Raw genomic sequence first — 24,949 nt, 5'->3', positions numbered from 1 at the left:
AAGACTTACAGCTTATGAATAGCATATACAGCTCCATGCAGACTCGACAGTCATGCAGAACTGTCGACAGCTAATGCAGATTTGACAGATTATGCCAGACTTCGACATAAGCTCTCATGCTAGAGATCTACAGCTGAATATGCCAGACTCTACAGTATATGCCAGACTCTACCAGTTTATGCGCACATCTAACAGCTACTACTACCTAGAGCTTACAGCTCATATGCAGACTCCTAAGTCTATGCAGATCTTACAGCTTATGCCTAGAACTTACGGTTATCAGTTAGCAGCTCTCATGCAAGCTTACAGCTTATGCCGACTTACAGTCTATGCTCAGCTCTACAGCTTATCAGACGTACGAGCTTACTGAAGACTCTACAGATTATAACAGAGATCTCTACAGCGATCTATAGGCAGACTCTAAGCTTATGCGAGACTCTAGCGTCTATGACATTACGCAAATGGATGATATGCTGCATTGGAATAGATCATTATTATTATTATAAATTTAGATAAATAACATCTCAGATTCTGGTGTTCAGACGCATACAGTTGTGATCTCATATCTTACGCTGTTAACGATTTGTTATTTTGTCTCTTATCTGGGACGAGGTTGTACGTGGGCGAGAGGATCGGACGAATATGCCGAGTGGTTGTGCTCATAATTGAATTTATTTAAACCGAACTGAAAATGAAGTACAAAAATAAACGAGAAGTGGCAGAAACGAAAGTAGTGTGGTGAAACACTGAACACGGTAGACAACATCGCACAACCAGTGAACCAGGCTGCTGTATGATTCTCAATCAGGGAAACGATTGAAGCTGCTGCTTGATTGAGAATATACAGGCGACACAAAATCGCCAACATAGAAATACAACGATAAGCACCACCACTACTGCCCCTGACCATACTCATAAATAGAAAAACAAGGGAAAACAGGATCAGGCAGTGACACACGGTCTCACGTTTGATCGGCAGCGTCCGATTTGACTAATTAAAATAAAAACAGGCTAGTGTCTCAATAACTAGTTAATCCACATAACTAATATACACAATGCAAATAGCAGCCGTCATATAATATCAAATAGAAGTCTCGAAGATTAGGAATTAGATATATATATGAAGTATAATTATTAATATAGAGAGTTCGAATAGAATGAGATACAAAATTGCAAAGCTAACATAGCAAGATTTAGCAGATATCATCAACGTAATAGATGCATACTCACATGCATCAATGAGGCCCCCCCATCTAAATTGCTTAGAATTTGTGATGAGTGAGAATAATATCAATAAATAGGCTATGAAACATTGTGATATTATTGTGGCAACTAACAGGAGGCAAGTTAGTATGTTCAATAGAATTCTTGAGATTAATAAACATATCTGAATGTCAAAAAAAATTTTTAATAATCAAGCGATGGAGGGGAGTAGCCACATTTTTCATATTGGGAAACATGCCCCTGATTAGGATTGTGGACATTCTTCCAAGTGTGAAAGGGGTGTTATTAGGGTTTTCTCCGAGTGTGAGGCGTATTTTACCAATTGGTTCCATTTCGGTGTGAAGGCGTTTCATTGAGTTATATCCAAGTGGTGGAAGGCGTTTCACATTGAGTTCTAAGCATCATAGAATATGTTTGTTGTTCTCCCAGTTGGCATGAGTTACAGTGTTATTGTGTGTCTTGGTGTTTAGTTTTGAATGAGAGTGGTGTGTAGAGGTGATGTGCAGGTAGAAAGACGGTGCAGGTGGGTCTCCCTCGTCCTCGCATACTCAGCACCGGTATTGTTGTAACAACACTTGGCTCCACTTATTGTCTTCAATGGTACTTTTTTTTAGTTTTATTTTGGCTTTATTTTGTATTTCCTTTATTTTTATTTTGACGAGTGAATTCTATTCTCCCACTACAGCATGACTAGTCCTCGCAGACTTATTCAATTAAACCTCCAAATAAGGCTATTTAGCCAATTACCCCCCATTAATTCTCTTGCTTGCCACCAATACTATTTCAATCCTATGCTTGTGATGTTACGGTTGGACTAATTGGCGATTGATGTAGATGCGATGATAGATTATCGCAAGTTGGAGTTGAAGATAAATACTTTATGGAGTCTGACATAGAGCTGTAGAGTCTGGCATAGAGCTGTAGAGACTGGCATAGAGCTATAGAGCCTGGCATAGAGCTGTAGAGTCTGGCATAGAGTAGAGGCGCTTACAGAAGTGGTAGAAATGGCGACCATTTTTAGTAGCCTAGGGTCTGGGAAGAGCTTTCCAGTTTCACTGACTCACCGAATGATGCGCAGCTCACTTGCAAGTGATGGCCGATGAACTCGTGCCAAAAGCCTATCTCTCTGTTGTATAAGTTGATAAAATATGTTGGTAGCCTATAGCAGAAAATGTTGAGTCTTCTCTTTTCAGCAGGAGCTATTTGCTTTCTAACCTGTGTTTTCCCGCGATTGTATTTCAAATATTCAAACAATGTTTTGTATGCATGCTGTTCACTGACAGGTTTGCCACACATTCCTGACTGTAGGCTACACCTTGTTATTGGGCTACACACAATCAACAGCTAGGTTATTTGTTAAAAGAAGCTATTGATCGTCTGTGGATAAATTATAGTCATTCTCATGGTGTAGTAGACTATTCTGAATTGTTTCATTTCTTTCTGAACAGACAGCAGTAATGTAAATGTATTTCAATTCATCATGGGTGCTGCAGCACCTCCAGCACCCTTCAGTGGCAATTATTAAGTGCTGCAGTCTGTGCATAAGCTATCAGCCAACCAGACGGAATATTAAGGATGATGTAAATCAAGTGTTATCAGGTGTTAATCAAATGTTATGCTGCTGTGGCAGTGCTGTTGATATTTAAACTAGGTAGCTTGCTATACACACTTAACCGGTGACTGCATTTCAAGCCGTGCATGTTTGGATACTGGGTGACCACAATGTGCATACAGGAAAGAAAAAGACAAGATGGCACACATGAGCTCCATACAGGGCAGGCCAAAGGACGACGTAGGGCTAGGGGTGGCAAACTTGACAACGTCACAACGACTTGGGGGTAATGGGTTTTGGACAACGATGACCAAACCTGTACACCAAAAAATATATATACCACCACCCAAAAGGGTACTTAGTGAGTGGGAGGGCAAAGGGGCAGGTGCTGGGCACAGGTAGACCTCTATCTGGTTCTATAGTCAGATGACATTAAAATAGAGCTCTTTGGTCACGCAAACCAGTGGTGGGTTTGGCATCGAAAAGAGGAATCATATGCAGAAAAGAACCCCATACCTACTGTAAAATATGGTGGTGAATCTTGGATGTTATGGGGATARTTTGCTTCCAAAGGTCAACGGCATCATGAACTTTACCAAGTACCCGGACATTTTAGCCAAAAACCTGGTTGCCTCTTGAAACTTGGCCGCAATTGGATCTTCCAGTAAGACAATAACCCCAAGCATACATCAAAACTCACAAAGAAATGGTTKATTGACCACAAAAWCAACATTTTAAAATGGCCATCTCAGTCTCRGGACTTAAACCCCATTGAAAACCTGTGGTTTATAATGAAGAGGGCAGTCCATAAGCACATACTAAGGATATCAAGGKTCTGGATAGATTGTGTATGGAGGAARGGTCTAAGATCCCTCCCAATGTGTTCTCCAACTCATTAAACATTTCAGAAAAAGGCTCAGTACCGTTATCCTCACAAGGGGAGGTATTGAAAACAGGGGTGCCAATCATTTTGACCCCTTTCTTTTTTATATATATTTTTGTATTACTTGTTAAACAAAATATCTTTGTTTTTTCTATTGTATTAGTATAACATTATTTTCCAAAAACCAATTGCATACAATATAGCTCAGTATATTATTACACTGAACAAAAAGATCAATGCAACATGCAACAAGTTCAAAGATTTCAGTTCATAGAAGGAAATCAGTCAACTGAAATAATTAGGCTCTAATCTATGGATTTCACATGACTGGGAGTACAGATATGCATCTGTTGGTCACAGATAACTTTTTTTTAAATGGTAGGGGCGTGGATCAGAAAACCAGTCAGTATCTYGTGTGACCACCATTTGCCTCAWGCAGSGCGACACATCTCCTTCGCATAGAGTTGATCAGGCTGTTGATWGTGGCCTGTGGAATGTTGTCCCACTCCTCTTCAATGGCTGTGCGAAGTTGCTGGATATTGGRGGYAACTGGAACACGTTGTCGTACACGTCGATCCAGAGAATCCCAAACATGCTCAATGGGTGACATGTCTGGTGAGTATGCAGGCAATGGAGGAACTGTGACATTTTCAGCTTCCAGGAATTGTATACAGATCCTTGTGACATGGGGCCGTGCATTATCATGCTGAAACATGAGGAGATGGCGGTGGATGAATGGCACGACAATGGCCCCAGGAGCTCCTCACGGTATCTCTGTGKATTCAAATGACCACGAATAAAATTCAATTGTGTTCATTGTCCAGCGTGCCAGTGGCTATCAACGGTGAGCATTTGCCCACTGAAGTCGGTTACGACACCGAACTGCAGTCAGGTCAAGACCCTGGTGAGGACGACGAGCACAGAGGTGAGCTTCCCGGAGAATGCTTCTGACAGTTTGTGCAGAAATTCTTTGTTTGTGCAAACCCACAGTTTTATCAGCTGTCTGGGTGGCTGGTCTCAGACGATCCCGCAGGTGAAGAAGCCGGATGTGGAGGTCCTGGGCTGGCGTGGTTACACGTGGTCTGCGCTTGTGAGGTCGGTTGGACGTACAGCCAAATTCTCTAAAACAACATTGGAGGTGTCTTATGGTAGAGAAATGAACATTCAATTCTCTGGAAACAGCTCTGGTGAACATTCCTGCAGTCAGCATGCCAATTGTACGCTCCCTCAAAATTTGAGACATCTGTGGCATTCATTGTGTTGTGTGACAAAACTGCACATTTTAGTGTGGCCTTCTATTGTCCCCAGCACAAGGTGCACCTGTGTAATGATCATGCTGGTTAATCAGCTTCTTGATATGCCACACATGTCAGGTGTATGGATTATCTTGGTAAAGGAGAAATGCTCAATAACAGGGATGTAAACAAATGTGCACAACATTTGAGAGAAATGCGTATGGAAAATGTATTTTATTTCCAGCTCATGAAATATGGGACCAACACTTTACATGTTGCGTTTATATTTTTGTTCAGTGTATTTATTCCATACAGTCTTTTTTGTTCATCTTTATCAAGGGTGCCAATCATTTTGGACTTGACTGAATGACCAAAACTGGAGAGACTGGGTCTGGTGAGAAGAAGGAAACAGAAACAGAGATGGAGAGATTTAGGAAGAGAGAAAGAGAGAGAGATGCGGATGCTTGTACAGCATGTATGAATGAGTGTGTGTGTCTATGTGTATTCATCTATGTGTATTAGAGGTCAACCGATTATGCTTTTTCAACGCCGATACCGATATCGATTATTGGAGGACCAAAAAAAGCCGATGCCGATTAATCGGCCGATTTCTTTTATTTATTTGTAATAATGACAATTACAACAATACTGAATGAACACTTATTTTAACTTAATATAATACATCAATAAAAATCAATTTAGCCTCAAAAAAATAATGAAACAAGTTCAATTTGGTTTAAATAATGCAAAAACAAAGTGTTGGAGAAGAAAGTAAAAGTGCAATATGTGCCATGTAAGAAAGCTAACGTTTAAGTTCCTTGCTCAGAACATGAGAACATATGAAAGCTGGTGGTTCCTTTTAACATGAGTCTTCAATATTCCCAGGTAAGAAGTTTTAGGTTGTAGTTATTATAGGAATTATAGGACTATTTTTCTCTATACGATTTGTATTTCATATACCTTTGACTATTGGATGTTCTTATAGGCACTTTAGTATTGCCAGTGTAACAGTATAGCTTCCATCCCTCTCCTCGCCGCTACCTGGGCTCGAACCAGGAACACATCGACAACAGCCACCCATGCAGAGCAAGGGGAACAGCAGCGTTACCCATGCAGAGCAAGGGGAACAACTACTCCAAGTCTCAGAGCGAGTGACGTTTGAAATGCTATTAGCGCGCACCCCGCTAACTAGCTAGCCATTTCACATCGGTTACACCAGCCTAATCTCGGGAGTTGATAGGCTTGAAGTCATAAACAGCGCAATGCTTGAAGCATTGCGAAGAGCTGCTGGCAAAACGCACGAAAGAGCTGTTTGAATGAATGCTTACGAGCGTGCTGGTGTCTACCATCGCTCAGTCAGACTGCTCTATCAAATCATAGACTTAATTATAACATAATAAAACACAGAAATACGAGCCTTAGGTCATCCGGAAACTATCATCTCGAAAACAAAACGTTTATTCTATCAGTGAAATACGGAACCGTTCCGTATTTTATCTAACGGGTGGCATCCATAAGTCTAAATATTCCTGTTACATTGCACAACCTTCAATGTTAAGTCATAATTACGTAAAATTCTTGCAAGTTAGTTCGCAATGAGCCAGGCYGCCCAAACTGTTGCATAAACTCTGACTCTGTGTGCAATGAACGCAAGAGAAGTGACACAATTTCACCTGGTTAATATTGCCTGCTAACTTGGATTTCTTTTAGCTAAATATGCAGGTTTAAAAATATATACTTCTGTGTATTGATTTTAAGAAAGGCATTGATGTTTATGGTTAGGTACACATTGGAGCAACGGCAGTCCAATGCGCACTGCATCGATTATATGCAACGCAGGACACGCTAGATGTATCATCAACCATGTGTAGTTATAACTAGTGATTAGGATTGATTGATTGATTGTTTTTTATAAGATAAGTTTAATGCTAGCTAGCAACTTACCTTGGCTTCTTACTGCATTCGCGTAACAGGCGGGCTCCTCGTGAGGCAGGTGGTTAGAGCGTTGGACTAGTTAACCATAAGGTTGCAAGATTGAATCCCTGAGCTGACAAGGTAAAAATCTGTCGTTCTGCCCCTGAACAAGGCAGTTAACCCACCGTTCCTAGGCCGTCATTGAAAATAAGAATGTGTTCTTAACTGACTTGCCAAGTTAAATAAAGGTATAGAAATTTAAAAAAATTAAAAAACGGCAAAATCGGCGTCCAAAATTACCGATTTCCGATTGTTATGAAAACTTGAAATCAGCCCTAATTAATCAGTCATTCCGATTAATCGGTCGACCTCTAATGTGTATGTCTATTTACAGTACAGTACCTGTCATTGGAGGCCAGCAGTAGCTTCTGTACGTCAACATCTTGCTTTTTCAGCTTGCCGAATGATAATTGGAGCTTTGAGGAGCCCCGCCCCTCCACACTGACACTGATGTATCCAGCCTTGGCATCCAGCTTCCCACTCAGGTTGTCTCCAAACCTCCCCTCATAGGACAGGAAGTCTGATTCAGACACGTCTGAGAGAGTACAGAGACAAGTGCCGTATGAAGACAGACAGATAGAGTAGGAGTCAGAGAGGTAATGTATGTTAGTTATGAATGGCTATATATTTTAGACAGTTGTGTGTGGGGAAAAAGATGAGATGTACAGTTTGTGAGATGTATATGAGGAGTAACCATGGCCCTACTTTACCTGGAGTGAGTTCTTTGTCTCCTAGCAACAGGTGACTGAGTGTGAAGTCAGAGGGCAGGTACTTGGGCCGTTGCCAGAACCAGAAACGGTTGCGCTTGACAACCAGCGCCATGGGAACCAACTTGTCTGAGTCATTAAGGCGGGAGACGGAGATCAGGGTTCCATCTGGGTCGATCTGACGAACAAATTTTGCAGTTGCCTTGGCAAACATCACCTATGAAGGGGCGGGGCCCAACACCTGGAGGAAGGCAGAGTCACAGTAACACTGGAGTAAGATGAAGTTGCCCCTGGCTCATCTATATCTCCCGCCTGCGTCCCTATTCCCTACCAAAATGAATCATACAAAGATTTTTATGACTGCTCTGTTTTTTTTGTGATCTCCAAATCTCATACTGTATTTCCCCAAATTTCCCCTTAGAATTCCCCTTCAGATGTGTAGCAGGTGCATGTGTGTGTTGTCCTACTATGTCACTGTCAACCAACAGTGTGTTCAAACATAGATCATAGTACTGTATGACTCACTGATTGGACAAGAGGGAAGTCCCCTGAGTGTTAACACCATTAACAACAACACGCCATCCCCTAACTCCATCCCTCGCCCTCCACATTCTAGCAGCTCAGTTTTCAAAGTATAAATATTTAAAGCAATCTAGAGGGAGAGCAGGGGAGAGAAAGGGAGAAAGAGAGGGAGGAGAGCGAGAAAACAGGGAGAGAAAAGAGGGAGGAGAAAGAGAGAGAGAGAGAGAGAGAGAGAGAGAGAGAGAGAGAGAGAGAGAGAGAGAGAGAGAGAGAGAGAGAGATGAAGAGAAGTGTGGAATACTTAAAATAAACAAGGGGAAAAAACATGCAGGATAGGAGAAGGAATGAATAATGACTAGAGAGGGAAAGACTGTTCAGGGAGAGAGATCAAGAGAGAGGAGAGAGCGGGGAGGGATCAAGAGAGACATGACAGAAGGTAGATATCAGTAAACAGATATGGAAACGTGTAATCACAACACCGCCTTCCTTTCAGTCCCTCAAACCACTGACTATAACTCTACCCTGAATACAGGTTCTTTCAGTGTATCCCAATTTGGTAAATAGAGGACCTCCTCCCCATCTCTTATACTGCCCACCCACCCACTACATAATCACTAGCACGCTCTTCTGCGCAATAAGCAAATAACGCATGATTCGGATTAGGAATTCCAATAAAAAGTTCATKATTGTTGTTATTGACAGAAAGCCATCACTAACAGCAGTAAACAAAATGTATATAAAAGCAATGTGAATTTTGAGGTTACAAATGTAACCGGTGGGAAATGGCTAGCTAGTTAGCGGGTGCGTACTAATAGCGTTTCAATCGGTGATGTTACTCGCTGAGACCTTGAAGTAGTTGTTTCCTTTGCTCTGCATTGGCCGTTGCTTTTGTGGAGCCATGGGTAACCGTGCTTAGATCATGACTGTTGTCGATGTGTGCAGAAGGTCCCTGGGGCGAGGCGAGGGACGGAAGCTACACTGTTACTCAATGATATGTGGCGCCAGGGGGGAAATAAATACATGATCCAAGACGTTTTATTTCATATGTGCTGTGAGGTTTCAATAATGTGGGAAGAGAAGTCTGTAAAACACAAACACTATAATTTATTTWAAAAAAGGTTTTCATTGGGCAGGCTATTTAACACAAAAAACACACGTTTATTATTAGCCTACCTTTTCGTAGTCTGGATTGATAACAGGAATCGCGTGTAGCGCCTCCAAAAAAGCACCAGTCCCGTGGCCTGTCACTTCTGGAATGTCGGTTCTGACACGCGTAAAACTCACCGTAGTCACTCCAAACAGCAGCGCAAGAAAATGTAAAACTATCTAAATTCCCTGTTCTTATCAATTTACATTTAAACTGTTGTACTCCGTTATACAGATAGTAGACTATTGATAATAACCCCGCTACTTTATGGATTATATTACATTATGTTGAAATGAGTGCCGCTACACACCCACAACGACACTATAGGCTGTCCAAAGATMTTTATGGTATCGACTGGAGCAGAGAGTTATCAGTCAGACAGAGTGGGTTGGGTCCTACTTCTGTAAACGGGGGACAGCGGACTTTGCTGCCACCACACCCCCACATTCTGGGGGTTGTACGGGGGTAATTGCTATCATATGAGCAGTGTGCGTGTGTGTACTTTTCTGACAAGCGCGGACTTGCCCCTCGTCATTGATTCATTCCATATATTTGAACCGGTATAAATTTATTTAGAGCATAATATGACTATTATTCAACAAGCTGGATAAGAGGTCACCATGAGCGGTGAAAGACTGTGTGCGTGTGTTGGTTATGCATTAGAGGAAGCAATGGTTGTACCAGACTTTAAGAGGGCAGTAGTGGTTGAACATAGGGATTTAGTGTGAGGGAATGTAGACCTACTCTGTGCTGTAAATGCTATAGCCTAATATTGTGCCCATGTCAATGTGACAATGACGAAATCTTGAGTTTCCCCCCCAAACATGGGCACACACAGTCCTGACTTAACACACATCAAGTCAAGTGAATTCCACAGTGTTTCTCAAATCAGGATTTGTCCATTACATAATGGGAACCCAAGCATAACTTCTTCTTTGTACTATGACTTTAAATATGAGAGAAGTCGAGCCTTATTCTGTTTTCAGAGTGGGAAGAACACTTTTTACAACAGAGTCATAACGTTGACAATAAAATGTATATTTTCCAGTTATATTGACCATGTGAACGTCAGAGAACAGTGTGTTATTGTGAAAGTGTGTGTGCCTGTTGTGCACAGAAATAGGTCAATAGCCTATCTCTAGATCTCAATGACCACACCCTTCCCTCCCGTGACCCAATCACCACCAATAACCACTTATCACCAACATACTGTACACTGCCTTCTGAAAGTATTCAGACCACTTGACTTTTCCCACATTTTGTTAAGTTACAGCCTTATTCTAAAATTTATGAAATTMTTTTTTCCTCTCATCAATCTACACACAATGACAAAGCAAAAAAAAAGTGTTTTTTAAATTTTTTGCAATAAATAAATACGGAAATATTACATTTACATATGTATTCAGACCCTGTACTATGGCAGCGATTGTAGCTTRGAGTCTTCTTGGGTATGTCSCTACAAGCTTGGCACACCTGTATTTGGGGAGTTTCTTCCATTCTTCTCTGCAGAACTTCTCAAGCTCTGTCAGCTTGGATGGTAGCGTCGCTGCACAGCTATTTTCAGAGATGTTCGATCAGGAATGTCTGGGCTCTGGCTGGGCCACTCAAGGATATTCAGAGACTTGTACCGAAGCCACTCATGTGTTCTCTTGGCTGTGTGCTTAACGTCGTTGTCCTGCTGGAAGGTGAATCTTCGCCCCAGTCTGAGGCCCTGAGCACTCTGGAGTAGGTTTTCATCAAGGATCTCTCTGTAATTTGCTCCGTTCATCTTTGCCTCAATCCTGACTAGTCTCCCAGTCCCTGCCGCTGAAAAACATAACCACAGCATGACGCTGCRACCACCATGCTTCACCGTAGGGATGGTGCCTGGTTTCCTCCAGATGTGACGCTTGTTATTCAGGCCAAAGAGTTCAATCTTGGTTTCATCACACCAGAGAATCTTGTTTTTCATGGTCTGAGAGTCCTTTAGGTGCATTTGGCAAACTCCAAGCGGGCTGTCATGAGCTTTTTACTGAGGAGTGGCTTCTGCCTGGCCCCTCTACCATAAAGGCCTGATTGTTGGAGTGCTGCAGAGATGGTTGTCCTTCTGGAAGGTTCTCCCATCTCCACAGAGGAACTCTGGAGCTCTGTCAGAGTGACCATCGTATTCTTGGTCACCTCCCTAACCAAGGCCCTTCTCCCCCGAGTGCACAGTTTGGCCGGGCAGCCAGCTCTAGGAAGAGTCTTGGTGGTTCCAAACTTCTTCCATCTAAGAATGAAGGAGGCCACTGTGTTCTTGGGGACCTTCAATGCTGCAGAAATGTTTTGGTACCCTTCCCCAGATCTGTGCCTCGACACAATCTTGTATCGGAGCTCTACGGACAATTCCTTCGACCTCATGGTTTTTGCTCTGACATGCACTGTCAACTGTGGGACCTTATATATACTGTACAGGTTTGTGCCTTTCCAAATCATGTCCAATCAATTGACTCCAATTAAGTTGAAGAAACATCAAGGATGATCAATGGAAACAGAATGCACCTGAGCTCAATTTTGAGTCTCATAGCAAAAGGTCTGAATARTTATGTAAATCAAGTATGTCTGTTTTTAAATTTTAATAAAACAATTTCTCAAAATCWGTTTTTTCACTTTGTCATTATGGGGTATTGTGTGTAGATTGATGAGAAAACATTTTTTTAAATGCATTTTAGAATAAGGCTGTAATGTCACAAAATGTTGAAAAAAGTGTTTGACTTTCCAAATACACTGTACATCAGTGGTGTAAAGTACACATGTTAGTAAAGTACACAAAAAGTACACATGTGTATGCATGTGTCTGTGCCTATGTTTGTGTTGCTTCACAGTCTTGCTTAGGGGGACAGAAAATGGTCCAATTCACACACTTATTAAGAGAACATCCCTGGTCATCCCTAATGACTCTGATCTGGCGGACTCACTCAACACAAATGCTTCGTTTGTAAGTTATGTCTGAGTGTTGGAGGGTGACCCTGGCTATCCGTGAAAAACAAAGAAAGGGATTGTGCGGTCTGGTTTGCTTAATATAAGGAATTTTTATTATTCGTACTTTAACTTTTGATACTTAAGTATATTTAAACCCAAATACTTTGAAGTTTATTCAAGTAGTATTTTACTGGGTGACTATCACTAGAGTAATTTTCTATTAAAAAAGGCATCTTTACTTTTATTCAAGTATGACTATTGGGTACTTTTTCCACCACTGCTGTACATTCCCAGTGTTTAATTTGTAACTCCAGAGGTGCAGGAACAAAATGTGGGCACGAGAGGGGGTGGGGGAGTTCTGAGAAACCYAAACGCATAAATAAAAAAGACAGAAAACAAATGCACCTTAATAACGCGTTGCATGCATATCATCGCATTTGCGTAGTCACATAGTGCCTCTGCTGTATTGCTCTAACAGAAGTTGCACACATTGGGAAAKATGTGGCCACTTATAAACGCATAGAAATGTGGCCTTTTATAAACGTATTTCATGCAATTCTACGTCATTTTACACGACTGGAGACTTTGGCATAATCTTTTTTAATACAGCACAAATGATCGAAATGGCAGGCCACTTTGACACTGAAACTGAGATCAATAAAAATGACCTTGTCCTGAATCCATCAATAGTCTAGGTGTGGAGAGACGCATATTGTAGGCTACAATGCGGYGGAAATTGTCTTAAAAATGCTTTCCAGTTTCACTGACTCACACAATGACGTTCAGTTCACTCGCTGGTSMTGATGCGCTCGTGCCAAAAGCCTGTCTCGCTCTTGTTTTACTTGAAGAAAATATTTGGAAGTTAATCAAATATGTTGGTAGCCTACAGCATAGTCTCTTCTCTTTTCAGCAGGAGCCATTTGCTATCCAGTCGGTGTTTTCCCTCGATTGTATTTGAAATATTGCGAAAAGCCTGTTTTGCCTGCATGCTGTTTGTTCACTGACATATTTGCCACGCATTCCCGACTGTAGGCAATTCCTTGTTATTGGGCTACAATCCACAAGAAMCTATTTATCCTCTGCAGCTAAAGGATAGGCCTTCTCGTGGTGGAGTAGGATATTCTGAATGATTTCATTCATTTCTGGACAGTAATTCTTTAACTTTGTCAAATGTATTTAAATTATTCAGGGGTGCTGTTCGAGTGGCAATGACTCTATAAGGAAATAAATGATAGTGCAACGCTGGAGGGAAGAGAGTAGCAGGCTCATGTCTATCAGAGCAGAGAGATGAGAGTAGCAGGCTCATGTCTATCAGAGCAGAGAGATGAGAGTAGCAGGCTCGTCTATCAGAGCAGAGAGATGAGAGTAGCAGGCTCATGTCTATCGGAGCAGAGAGATGAGAGTTGCAGGCTCATGTCTATCGGAGCAAGAGAGTGAGAGTTGCAGGCTCATGTCTATCAGAGCAGAGAGAGAGATGAGAGCAGCTCATGTCTATCAGAGCAGAGAGATGAGAGTAGCAGGCTCATGTCTATCAGAGCAGAGATAGAGTAGCAGGCTCATGTCTATCAGAGCAGAGATGAGAGTAGCAGGCTCATGTTCTATCAGAGCAGAGAGATGAGAGTTGCAGGCTCATGTCTATCAGAGCAGAGAGATGAAGAGTAGCAGGCTCATGTCTATCAGAGCAGAGATGAGAGTAGCAGGCTCATAGTTATTTCAAGAGCAGAGAGATGAGAGTAGCAGGCTCATGTCTATCAGAGCAGAGAGATGAGAGTAGCAGGCTCCTGTCTATCAGAGCAGAGAGATCTTAGAAAGTTAATCTCATTCTATTTACTTGAGAGATACAGGCGTGCTTCTCACACAGCCACGGTCACCAGTTGGTCTCACACATACAGTAGGTTACAATGTTGCGCAAACCATAAACTCGAGCTGGACCAACCCCAATCAGCTGTTAGAATATAGGCCCAGGCTGAAAATCAACTTTTTCACATAGTTTTTTTGTGGGGGCAGGAGAATTAACGAAGAGGCAACTCTAATGAACTTTGATTGCTTTTATTAGAATTTGTACATTGAAAATAATTGTTCATGCCATGAGAGTAACCGGATCTGACCAAATACACGTAGGTTCCGGAACAAAATTTGTCTCAAATTAAGCATTGTACATGCCAAACGAACACATGACCACARACACAAAGTTGTCATTCTGACTCTAGTATAACAGTTCCACTGTTTTATTGTTCATCTTCATAGATAATGCTCTATTACTTTACTGATATACAGTACATATAATCTTATCACGGGGCAGCACACAGGCATTAACACTCAGTCTTATGAATTTCCATGTGGCCTTATTTCATAAGTTCTGTCAGCCAATGGTTGAGGAGTTAAGACAGTCTGTATTGTGATTGGACAGAATCGTACAGTAAAGTGTTTGACCTTAAGAAAAAGTACAATCTCCTAGTTACAAGACTCCATCGGTGTGCTTCTTTAGACTACATTAATAAGAGTGGTATGACATCATAAAAGTGCAATGAGGCACTTTAACTCACCAACTGTGAGTGAGGATTTGCATAATCATCTACAGCAGGTTTTCCTGAGTAGTAAATCATTCCATATTATAAACTGGGTGGTTTGAGCCCTGAATGCTGATTGGCTGAAAGCTGTGGTATATTAGACCGTATACCATGGGTATGACAAAAAAAAAAAGGTTTTACTGTTCTGATTACATTGGTAAGCAGTATATAATAATAATAATAATAATAATAATAATAATAATAATAAGGTACCTTGGGGGTTTGCGGTATATGGTCAATATACCCCGGCTAATTGCTGTATCCAGGCACTCCGCGTAGCCGTGGTATGTTGACCATATACCACACCTCGGGCCTTATTGCTCAATTAAGACACTTTGGTGGCTGGACTGCATCCGTACTAAAGTGACAGCATAAAATATACATTTGACAAATATACAGAGAAAAGGATGACATTGAAAGAAGATAGACTAAAGTAATGACAAAAACAAAACAGGAAGCTCTTTTCTTTTAAACACAGAGTCAAGTGAAAGCTCCGTCTTAAGTTAGCTCCGTCTCCACCTACAGAAGCAGGAAGCCCAAATTTGGCCGTGGGCCCTGATACTCAGCGGTCCATAGTCAACAGGACAGAGTGTTGTCCCCAAGTGCTGACCTAAGGTCAGTTTTGAGTTTTCCCTGTATTGGTTAAGGTTTGTTGTAGGCGAGAATAATCTGACCCTAGATCTGTGCTCCCATGGGGTCACAGGGTTATAGGTAAGGTCAGAGGTCACCACAGCACAGGGAAGTCCTCTCTGCTGAACCTGGGGTTCTTCCGCTGCTCCCAGTATATATTAGAGCTCAGCCACGTGTCATCCTTTGATTTCCTGATAAATAAACAAAACAATAGTCACACAACACARATGTCATAATGCGCCCAGGGAGGCAGGTAGCCTGGCGGTTAACAACATTGGGCCAGTAACCGAAAGTTCATTGGTTCGAATCCCTGAGACAACTAAGTGAAAAATCAGTCAATGTGCCCTTGAACAAGGCACTTAACCCTAATTAAGACAGTCTGTAAATCGCTCTGGATAAGAGAGTCTGGTAAATTACTCAAATGTAAAAATGATAACTGTATAACCCTAACCCCTAGTACAACCTAAAAAGTKAAATTGAGATCTCCTGAATCCACTGAGAACAACTGTTAATGGTGTTGTTTTGACCAGTCAGACACTGAGGCTAATGGAGTGCTATACACACCAGTGACAGTGTGGTAAGTTCTATAGACAGACGCCATTCCGTCAGACCTTTTCCATATTGTATAGGATACTATGCAGCTAAGAAGGAAGACTGACTTGTTCTGTGTTCGAGGCCAAATGTGCGACCAATGAACTCCCTTGTCTGCTAAAGTCAGACAGAAAGAGACACACACGGTTGCGTACTTGAAGAAGCGTGGTTTGTGTGTCACATTGTTCTCCTCCAGGACTTTCCTCCTCCCCCTCTGGAGCTCCTCTATCCTCTGTTTCTGCTCCTCAGCCCCCTCAACGTTCCCTTCTTCCAAACACCTGAAAGAGCATGAGTGAGTGAGTGAGTGAGTGAGTGAGTGAGTGAGTGAGTGAGTGAGTGAGTGAGTGAAGAGCGAGAAAAAGCATGAGAAAGATCATGAGAGAGATAGTCCCGGGTGTGTCGTACCTCTGGTCGAGCCGGAAGCGTGTGTCTGTGGGGGGTAGGAGGGGCTTCAGGGCAGCGTCAAGCTCATTCAGCTCTACAGCAAACTGAGTGAAGCCATAGTACTGGTCCTGGTCCACAGGCATGGGGTCTACACAAACACACACACACTATAATATTACACAAACAAATGTCAACTCTTATGGCGAAGGACAACATATCAAGCTATAATATTTACTGTAGGGTTGAGTTTTGATGGCCAGTCCAAAGAGCCAGTCACTCACTTGCTCTCCAGATGCAGATAGCAGAAGGTGGGACTCCTTGGTACACGCCCTCGTGCCATTTGCCAAAGAAGGAGTGGATGACACGCCCCCCTGTGTCCGTGACCATGCCCTCTATCTCGTTAACCGTTGAGCTCCACGATCTCGCCTGTGGGTTAAATACGCAAAACGTATTAATAATAAACTAATTAATTAACAAACCAAGGACACAAAACGTCAGGTCAATTTGAAACTGTCAAACTCTGTTAAATCATGTTATAAATGATTTAATAAAAAGTCTTCTATTCTATATCTYACACATGAATCCATCCACCACTCATCAGCTTTCCAAGAAAAAATGTCTCCAGGATGCTGTTCCTCCTGTCCCTCAGCAGATGGTGCTGTTACACCTAGGGGTTCATATGTGTTGCCCAATTAACATGTTAGGTTACGTCTCAAATAAGCCCCTATTCCCTATAGAGCGCACTACTCTTGACCAGAGCCCTATGGGTAGTAGTGCATTATATACGAAATAGGGTTCCATTTGGGACACAACCTCAGTGTAGCTGTGTGCACACAGGTATGGGCTTCACTGTATATAGTCCCTCTCCTCACCTTGACGAAAGTCACTTTACACTGGCAGTCGTCACTGCTGGTGTTTTTGATTGACATCTCTCCGTAGTGTTCTATCCAGCGCTGGCCACTCAGGATGTTGTGGATGCAGGAAGTTACCTTGTTCCACTCATAGTGGTCCCCAAACCTGAGGATGACAAACACACCTGTCACGTGACACCACCCACCCCTCTTTCACATCACACGACACCAGAGCTGTCACATCACACGACACCAGACCTGTCACATCACACGACACCAGAGCTGTCACATCACACCAGAGCTGTCACATCACACGACACCAAAGAGCTGTCACATCACACGACACCAGACCTGTTCACATCCCACGACACCAGACGTGTCACATCACACGACACCAGACTGTCCACATCACACGACACCAGACCTGTCACATCCACAGACACCAGAGCTGTCACATCACACGACACCAGACGCTGTCACATCACACGACACCAGACCTGTCACATCACACGACACCAGACCTGTCACATCAGCCACGACACCAGACGCTGTCACATAATCACACGACACCAGACCTGTCACATCACACGACACCAGACCTGTCACATCCACGACACCAGAGCTGTCACATCACACGACACCAGACCTGTCACATCACACGACACCAGACCTGTCACATCCCACGACACCAGACCTGTCACATCACACGACACCAGACCTGTCACACAACCCTTTACCACGCCCCCACCCCACTCTCTTCTGCATGAAAGCAGTTATTTGATGCACACACACGTCCGTAGCAGTGGAGGCTGCTGAAGGGAGGACGGCTCATAATAATGTCTGGAATGGAGTCAATGGAATGGTATCAACCACATGGAAACCACATCTTTGATACCATTCCATTTACTCCATTCCAGACATTATTACGAAGCGTCCACACACACACACACACACACACACACACACACACAAACTCTATAGATCAAAGAGACTCACGCTGGCAGGGTCACATGAGTGGTTCCAATGCGAACAATCTCCATGGATTTCCCCCAGAACTTATTCTTCCACTGGACATCTGAGAGGGAGACAGAGAGGAGGCAGACAGATGTAAGTAGGTCGGTGGGGGAGGTAACCCTCACAGTAACAATCCCAAATAGAGCAAAAAGGTGGTGATATGTTTACCTTGCCAAAAAGTGAAGTTGTTAGAGTCACAGTGACATGCTGACACAGGTGGGTGATGGCTCACCTAAGGACAGGGGGTACAAAGTAACTGACAATGTAATGACAGTCATCCTACACAATGGTTGTGTCCTCAATAGCACCCTATATAGTGCAGTCATTTTGACAAGAACACTGTGGCTCCTGGTCAAAGGTTGTAGACTGAATGGGAATAGGTTGTAATTTGGAACAGAAAATTTATTAGCCCAGTGGTTCTTGGTTTACTGTATGCGAGTGACGTTAACTTGTTCCTGTTTACCTGTTCTGCTATGAACCGGAAGCCCTTGTCAGGTCTGTCACACTCGTAGGTCTCTCCTAGGACGGGGTTAAAGGGTTTACTTCCTGCCCGGTGGTAACTGGAGGCGTACGCAGACACCGCAAACGTCGCCACATACACCTGCACAGGAGACACAGTGAGAGTGAGGGAGAGAGAGAGAGAGAGGTGTGTTACTCACCATGTGCAGGTAGAGGTTGTGATGGTGTGTGGATTCTCACAATGCATCATAAGAATCCTGTTGTGAGTATGTTTCAATTCTCTCACCATGCGCTGCAAGGGACTGTGTGTGTGTGTGTGTGTGTGTGTGCATTATGTTTGCGAGTGCATGTGTACCTGCATCCTATACCCTCACCATTCTCTGGTACGGGTCCTGTGTGTGGTTCGCTGTATCCAGCAGCTCAGAGTACTCCACCTCCTCACACAGTCTCTGTAGTGTGTTGAGAGGCTCGTTGAGCTGAACAGGCATGGCTACCTTGGACAGGTCCTTCCCTATGTTGTTCTTGAGGATGTTCCATAGACTGACACTGCTGCTGCTGGGCTGAGGGGAGGGGAGGGTAGTCCGCCTGCGGGCCACCTGAACACCACTTCCTCCTGAGCCTGCTGGGGGAGAGAGAGGGGGTAGAGGTGCTGGTCTTAAAATTGATGTACATAGGAAACTGGACAGACATTTGCTCACTCATACAAATCGTTATGCTCGTCATGAAAATACTCATACAAACCCACACACACACACACACACACACACACACACACACACACACACACACACACACACACACACACACACACACACACACACACACACACGAGTGGGATACCTGAGTCATGTCTCTCGCTTCCTCTCTCATTGCTGTAGCCGTTGTCCATGGAAAGGCTGTCGCTGACGTCGCTGATATACGAGTCATCATCAGAGGCCTGGAGACAGAAAATGTATATAAATTGACACAGGGTCAGATTATTGATAACCTCCCTAATGGGTTTGGTTGGCATTGGGGTTGGGTAATCTGCTCCCAGATCTGTGGTTAGGGCTCACCTCGTTCTCAGAGGAGCTGGAGGTCAGCTGGTACTCCTGAGCATCAAAGAACTCGGACATGGACTCAGGGATGGACGCTCGACTCTCATTGGACACCTGGTGGACAAGGGGGCGGGATCCATCTGGGAGATCCTGATTGGGTTTAGGTTTAGGTCAGTCCCAATGGCATGTTTGGTATATAAACACAATCTCTGGAAATCAACTTGACTCTCACACCTTACTCACTGAGCCATAGTCAGTCTTGAGGCCCATGACCTGTGCTGGAGGAGGAGCCTTCAGGTCAATAGTGTGTCTCACTCTGTCTCTCTCTGCTGACAGAGAACTATAGGCTGACCGCAGAGTGGAGTGAACTAGAGAGGGAGACAGAGAGGAAGAAAGAGGGTGGTTTGGGGGAGGGGTGGAGAGGGTTGTGTGTGTGGGAGAGAGTGACAGAGTGTTAACCACCATACCCAGCATTCCTCTGGAAACTCTAAAATACCTAATATTGAACCAGGGGGCCGATCTGAAACCAGGGACTCACTGTTGTTAGCGAGCCTGCAGAAGTCCTCCTGGAGGCGGTTGGCATCAGTAGGTGAGTCTGGGGAGTCCAGGAAAGCAAAGGCCTCCTGGATGTTGGCTTCAACAGTAGAGAGATTTGGGTGGGAGGTATGGAGATGAGGAGAGGCAGGTGGGGAGACACAGCCAGGAACCTGGTGTGAGCCGAGAGAAAAATCCAGGTTAAAGACAATTACAGGTGGGGGATTCATTTGGCGTCACACTGTACACAGAAAACTTCTTTAAACAACAGTTGACATATAAGTAGGGGAGTGTACATACTTGTAGCCAACATAAATTGCAGGCCTATGTAACACACACATAACTACATGACCAAAAGTAAACTCAGCAAAAAAAGAAATGTCCCTTTTTCAGGACCCTGTCTTTCAAAGATAATTCGTAAAAATCCAAATAACTTCACAGATCTTCATTGTAAAGGTTTAAACACTGTTTCCCATGCTTGTTCAATGAACCATAAACAATTAATGAACATGCACCTGTGAAACGGTCGTTTAGACACTAACAGCTTACAGACTGTAGGCAATTAAGGTCACAGTTATGAAAACTTATGACACTAAAGAGGCCTTTCCCAGGGTCCCTGCTCAGCTGCGTGAATGTGCCTTAGGCATGCTGCAAGGAGGCATGAGGACTGCAGATGTGACCAGGCAATAAATTGCAATGTCCGTACAGTGAGACGCCTAAGACAGTGCTACAGGGAGACAGGACGGACAGCTGATTGTCCTCGCAGTGGCAGACCACARGTAACAACACCTGCACAGGATCGGTACATCCAAACATCACACCTGCGGGACAGGTACAGGATGGCAACAACAACTGCCCAAGTTACACCAGGAACGCACAATCCCTTCATCAATGCTCAGACTTTCCACAATAGGCTGAGAGAGGCAGGTCCTCACTAGACGTCACCGGCAACAACGTCGCCTATGGGCACAAACCCACCGTCGCTGGACCAGACAGGCCTGGCAAAAAGTGCTCTTCACTGACAAGTCCCGGTTTTGTTTCACCAGGGGTGATGGTCAGATTCGCGTTTATTGTCGAAGGAATGAGCATTACACGAGGCCTGTACTCTGGAGCGGGATAGATTTGGAGGTGGAGGGTCTGTCATGGTCTGGGGCGGTGTGTCACAGCATCATCGGACTGAGCTTGTTGTCATTACAGGCAAACTCAACGCTGTGCGTTACAGGGAAGACATCCTCCTCCCTCATGTTACCCTTCCTGTAGGCTCATCCTGACATGACCCTCCAGCATGACAATGCCACCAGCCATACTGCTCGTTCTGTGCGTGATTTCCTGCAAGACAGGAATGTCAGTGTTCAGTCATGGCCAAGCGAAGAGCCCGGATCTCAATCCCATTGAGCATGTCTGGGACCTGTTGGATCYGAGGGTGAGGGCTAGGGCCATTCCCCCCAGAAATGTCTGGGAACTTGCAGGTACCTTGCTGGAAGACTGGGGTAACATCTCACAGCAAGAACTGGCAAATCTGGTGCAGTCCATGAGGAGGAGATGCACTGCAGTACTTAATGCAGCTGGTGGCTACAGCAGATAGTGACTTACTTTTGATTTTGACCCCCTTTGTTCAGGGACACATTATTTCTGTTAGTCACATGTCTGTGGAACTAGTTCAGTTTATGTCTCAGTTGTTGAATCTTATGTTCATACAAATATTTACACATGTTAAGTTTGCTGAAAATGAATGCAGTTGACAGTGGGAGGATGTTTCTGTTTTGCTGAGTTTATGTAGACACCTGCTTGTCGAACATCTCATTCCAAAATCATGGGTATTAATATTGAGTTGGTCCCCCCTTTGCTGCTATAACAGCCTCCACTCTTCTGGGAAGGCTTTCCACTAGATGTTGGAACATTTCTGCAGGGACTTGCTTCCATTCAACCACAAGAGCATTAGTGAGGTTGGGCACTGATGTTGGGTGATTAGGCCTGGCTTGRAGTCGGCGATCCAATTCATCCCGAAGGTATTCGATGGGGTTGAGGTCAGGGCTCTGTGGAGGCCAGTCAAGTTCTTCCACATCGATTTCGACAAACCATTTCTCTATGGACCACGCTTTGTGCATGGGGGCATTGTCATGCTGAAACAGGCATGGGTCTTTCCCAAACGGTTGCCACAAAGTTGGAAGCACAGAATTGTCTAGAATGTAATTGTATACTGTAGTAGCATTAAGATTTCCCTTCACTGGAAATAAGGGGCCCAAACCATGAAAAACAGCCCCAGACTATTATTCCTCCTCCACCAAACTTTCCAGTTCCCATTATGCATTGGGGCAGGTCGCGGTTTTCCTGGTATCGGCCAAACCCAGATTTGTCTGTCGGGCTGCCAGATGGTGAAGCATGATTCATCATTCCAGAGAATGCGTTTCCACTGCTCCTGGGTCCAATGGCGACGAGATTTACACCAGCCGATGGGTGCATTGCGCATGGTGATCTTAGGCATGTGTGTGGCTGCTTGGCCATGGAAACCCATTTCATGAAGCTCCCGATGATATTATTGTGCTGACGTTGCTTCCAGAGGCAGTTTGGAACTCGGTAGTGAGTGTTGCAACTGAGGACAGACCATTTTTATGCTCTACGCACTTCAGCACTCCGTTCGTGAGCTTGTGTGGCCTACCACTTCGCGGCTGAGCCGAGATGTTTCCACTTCGCAATAACAGCACTTACAGTTGATCGGGCCAGCTCTAGCAGGACAATTTGACTAACTGACTTGTTGGAAAGGTGGCACCCTATGACAGTGCCACATTGAAAGTCACTGAGCTCTCAGTAAGGCCATTCTACTGACAATTTTTGTTTATGGAGATTGCATGCCTGTGTATTCGGTTTTATACACCTGTCATTAKCGGGTATGGCTGAAATAGCAAACACTCATTTGAAGGGGTGTCCACATACTTTTGTATATATAGTGTATATCCTGCCACAGTATTACAAACTCCATAAGACAGTATTACAGTAGTAGTTGTCAATGCAACACTTCTCTCCAGTGGTCGTAGGTGTGACATGGACCGSTAGCAGGTATTGCTTTGAGAGAAAATAAAACAGTGTGTACCTGTAGCGTGGCTATGATATCTTTTTTGGTATCTTTGGTATTTTTTGAACGCCACTTCCTGGGACCCCTCTTCTCCTTCTTGGGAATGTCATATGTTGAGGCCTGGTGTCCCAGAGAGGGTAACAGAGAGAGGGAAGGGACAGACAACTATTACCATAGAGAGAAAACGTAGAGGTTAGGGTTAAAGTCTTGTGGTAAATTGAGATGTGCATACCTGCAGTGTACTGATAGCAGGGGCAGAGTAAGAGGAAGTGTAGAGTAGGTCAGGGTTATAGGTCGTGTTAGCATGAGGCTGATGGCGGGGGCAGAGGAAGTGTAGTGTAGGTCAGGGTTATAGGTCGTGTTACCATGAGGCTGATGGTGGGGGCAGAGGAAGTGTAGTGTAGGTCAGGGTTATAGGTTGTGTTACCATGAAGGCTGATGGCTGGAGCAGAGGAAGTGTAGGTCAGGGTTATGGTCGTGTTACCATGAGGCTGATGGCGGGGGCAGAGGAAGTGTAGTGTAGGTCAGGGTTATAGGTTGTTTACCATGAGGCTGATGGCTGGGGCAGAGGAAGTGTAGGTCAGGGTTATAGGTCGTGTTTACCATGAGGCTGATGGCGGGGGCAGAGGATGTGTAGTGTAGGTCAGGGTTATAGGTCGTGTTACCTTGAGGCTGATGACGGGGGCAGAGGAAGTGTAGGTCAGGGTTATAGGTTGTGTTACCATGAGGCTGATGGCTGGGGCAGAGGAAGTGTTTTGTAGGTCAGGGTTATAGGTCGTGTTACCATGAGGCTGATGGCTGGGGCAGACGAAGTGTAGGTCAAAGTTATAGTTTAAAGCTGCACTATGTAACATTTTGGGCGACCCAACCAAACATAGAAGTGTGTGTTATATATCTATCATTCTCATTGAAAGCAAGTCTAAGAAGCTGTGGATATGTTCTATATGCACTATTTCTATGCTTCCCTTCTTAAGTTTTGTTTTTGCGTCTTTTACTTTGTTTTGTACACCAGSTTCAAACAGCTGAAAATACAATATTTTTGGTGATGGATAATATATTTCACAGCGGTTTAGATGGTACAATGATTTGCTACATTATACATAGCTTGTTTTGTCACAAACGGAAAATTAGGCAAACTATTACAATTTTAACAACCAGGAAATTGCAGTGTGATTTCTGCATATTGCACCTTTAAAGGGGCTGACTACAGTATGTGTACTGGGTTAGGGTTAAAGGTCAAAGCTTATGTGTTATCATGAGGCTGCTGGCCGGGCAGAGTAAGTGTAGTGTAGGTCAAGGTTATAGTTTATGTGTTACCATGAAGCTGATGGTGGTGCAGAGTAAGTGTAGTGTAGGCTAGGGTAGTAGGTTAAAGGGCAAAGGTCACGTGTTACCATGAGGCTGATGGCGGGGGCAGAGTAAGTGCGGTGGAGAACCTCCATACTCTTCAGTAACAGGTTGAGTTCCAACAGGTAAGACTCACACTCCTCTAAATCTAAGAGAGAAGGATGACAGATGAATGGCAGAAGTTGAGGGAGGATCAAAATAGAGACAGTAAAGGCCAAAACAGTTGAAGAGTTCATGCCTATTTTATGATGACATTTTGTCTTAAGGCAAGCTGA

The 24,949-nt window shown here is 43.9% G+C and overlaps 2 protein-coding genes across 5 annotated transcripts in view; both read right to left on the bottom strand.

Annotated features, from left to right (window-relative positions):
- The window catches only part of LOC111955430 (gasdermin-E), an 18,323-nt gene extending 8,720 nt beyond the window's left edge, over positions 1-9,603 (bottom strand). For both annotated transcript variants that reach the window (XM_023975659.2, XM_023975660.2), the window contains exons 1-3: positions 9,271-9,603; positions 7,579-7,816; positions 7,211-7,403 (exon numbers count right to left, since the gene is read on the bottom strand). In XM_023975659.2, coding sequence (XP_023831427.1) covers positions 7,211-7,403; positions 7,579-7,789 — 404 coding nt within the window. In that variant the 5' untranslated portion in view covers positions 7,790-7,816; positions 9,271-9,603. The remainder of the gene's footprint in view (positions 1-7,210; positions 7,404-7,578; positions 7,817-9,270) is intronic.
- Positions 9,604-14,217: 4,614 nt separating this feature from the next.
- The window catches only part of LOC111955895 (oxysterol-binding protein-related protein 3), a 41,775-nt gene continuing 31,043 nt past the window's right edge, over positions 14,218-24,949 (bottom strand). Inside the window, exons 8-22 of one of the 3 annotated variants that reach the window (XM_023976259.3) lie at positions 24,722-24,822; positions 23,346-23,447; positions 20,259-20,427; positions 19,964-20,088; positions 19,739-19,870; positions 19,524-19,620; positions 19,058-19,305; positions 18,688-18,825; positions 18,393-18,456; positions 18,207-18,285; positions 17,232-17,376; positions 16,641-16,785; positions 16,381-16,507; positions 16,131-16,253; positions 14,218-15,575 (exon numbers count right to left, since the gene is read on the bottom strand). In XM_023976259.3, coding sequence (XP_023832027.1) covers positions 15,479-15,575; positions 16,131-16,253; positions 16,381-16,507; positions 16,641-16,785; positions 17,232-17,376; positions 18,207-18,285; positions 18,393-18,456; positions 18,688-18,825; positions 19,058-19,305; positions 19,524-19,620; positions 19,739-19,870; positions 19,964-20,088; positions 20,259-20,427; positions 23,346-23,447; positions 24,722-24,822 — 1,892 coding nt within the window. In that variant the 3' untranslated portion in view covers positions 14,218-15,478. Of the gene's footprint in view, positions 15,576-16,130; positions 16,254-16,380; positions 16,508-16,640; positions 16,786-17,231; positions 17,377-18,206; positions 18,286-18,392; positions 18,457-18,687; positions 18,826-19,057; positions 19,306-19,523; positions 19,621-19,738; positions 19,871-19,954; positions 20,089-20,258; positions 20,428-23,345; positions 23,448-24,721; positions 24,823-24,949 lie in introns of all 3 variants that reach the window. The other 2 variants (XM_023976257.3, XM_023976258.3) reach the window with 2 other exon arrangements.

The sequence above is a fragment of the Salvelinus sp. IW2-2015 genome, linkage group LG31 (genome assembly GCF_002910315.2).
Source record: "Salvelinus sp. IW2-2015 linkage group LG31, ASM291031v2, whole genome shotgun sequence".
NCBI classification, from domain to species: domain Eukaryota; kingdom Metazoa; phylum Chordata; class Actinopteri; order Salmoniformes; family Salmonidae; genus Salvelinus; species Salvelinus sp. IW2-2015.
This window is presented reverse-complemented; position numbering and strand designations above follow the sequence as displayed.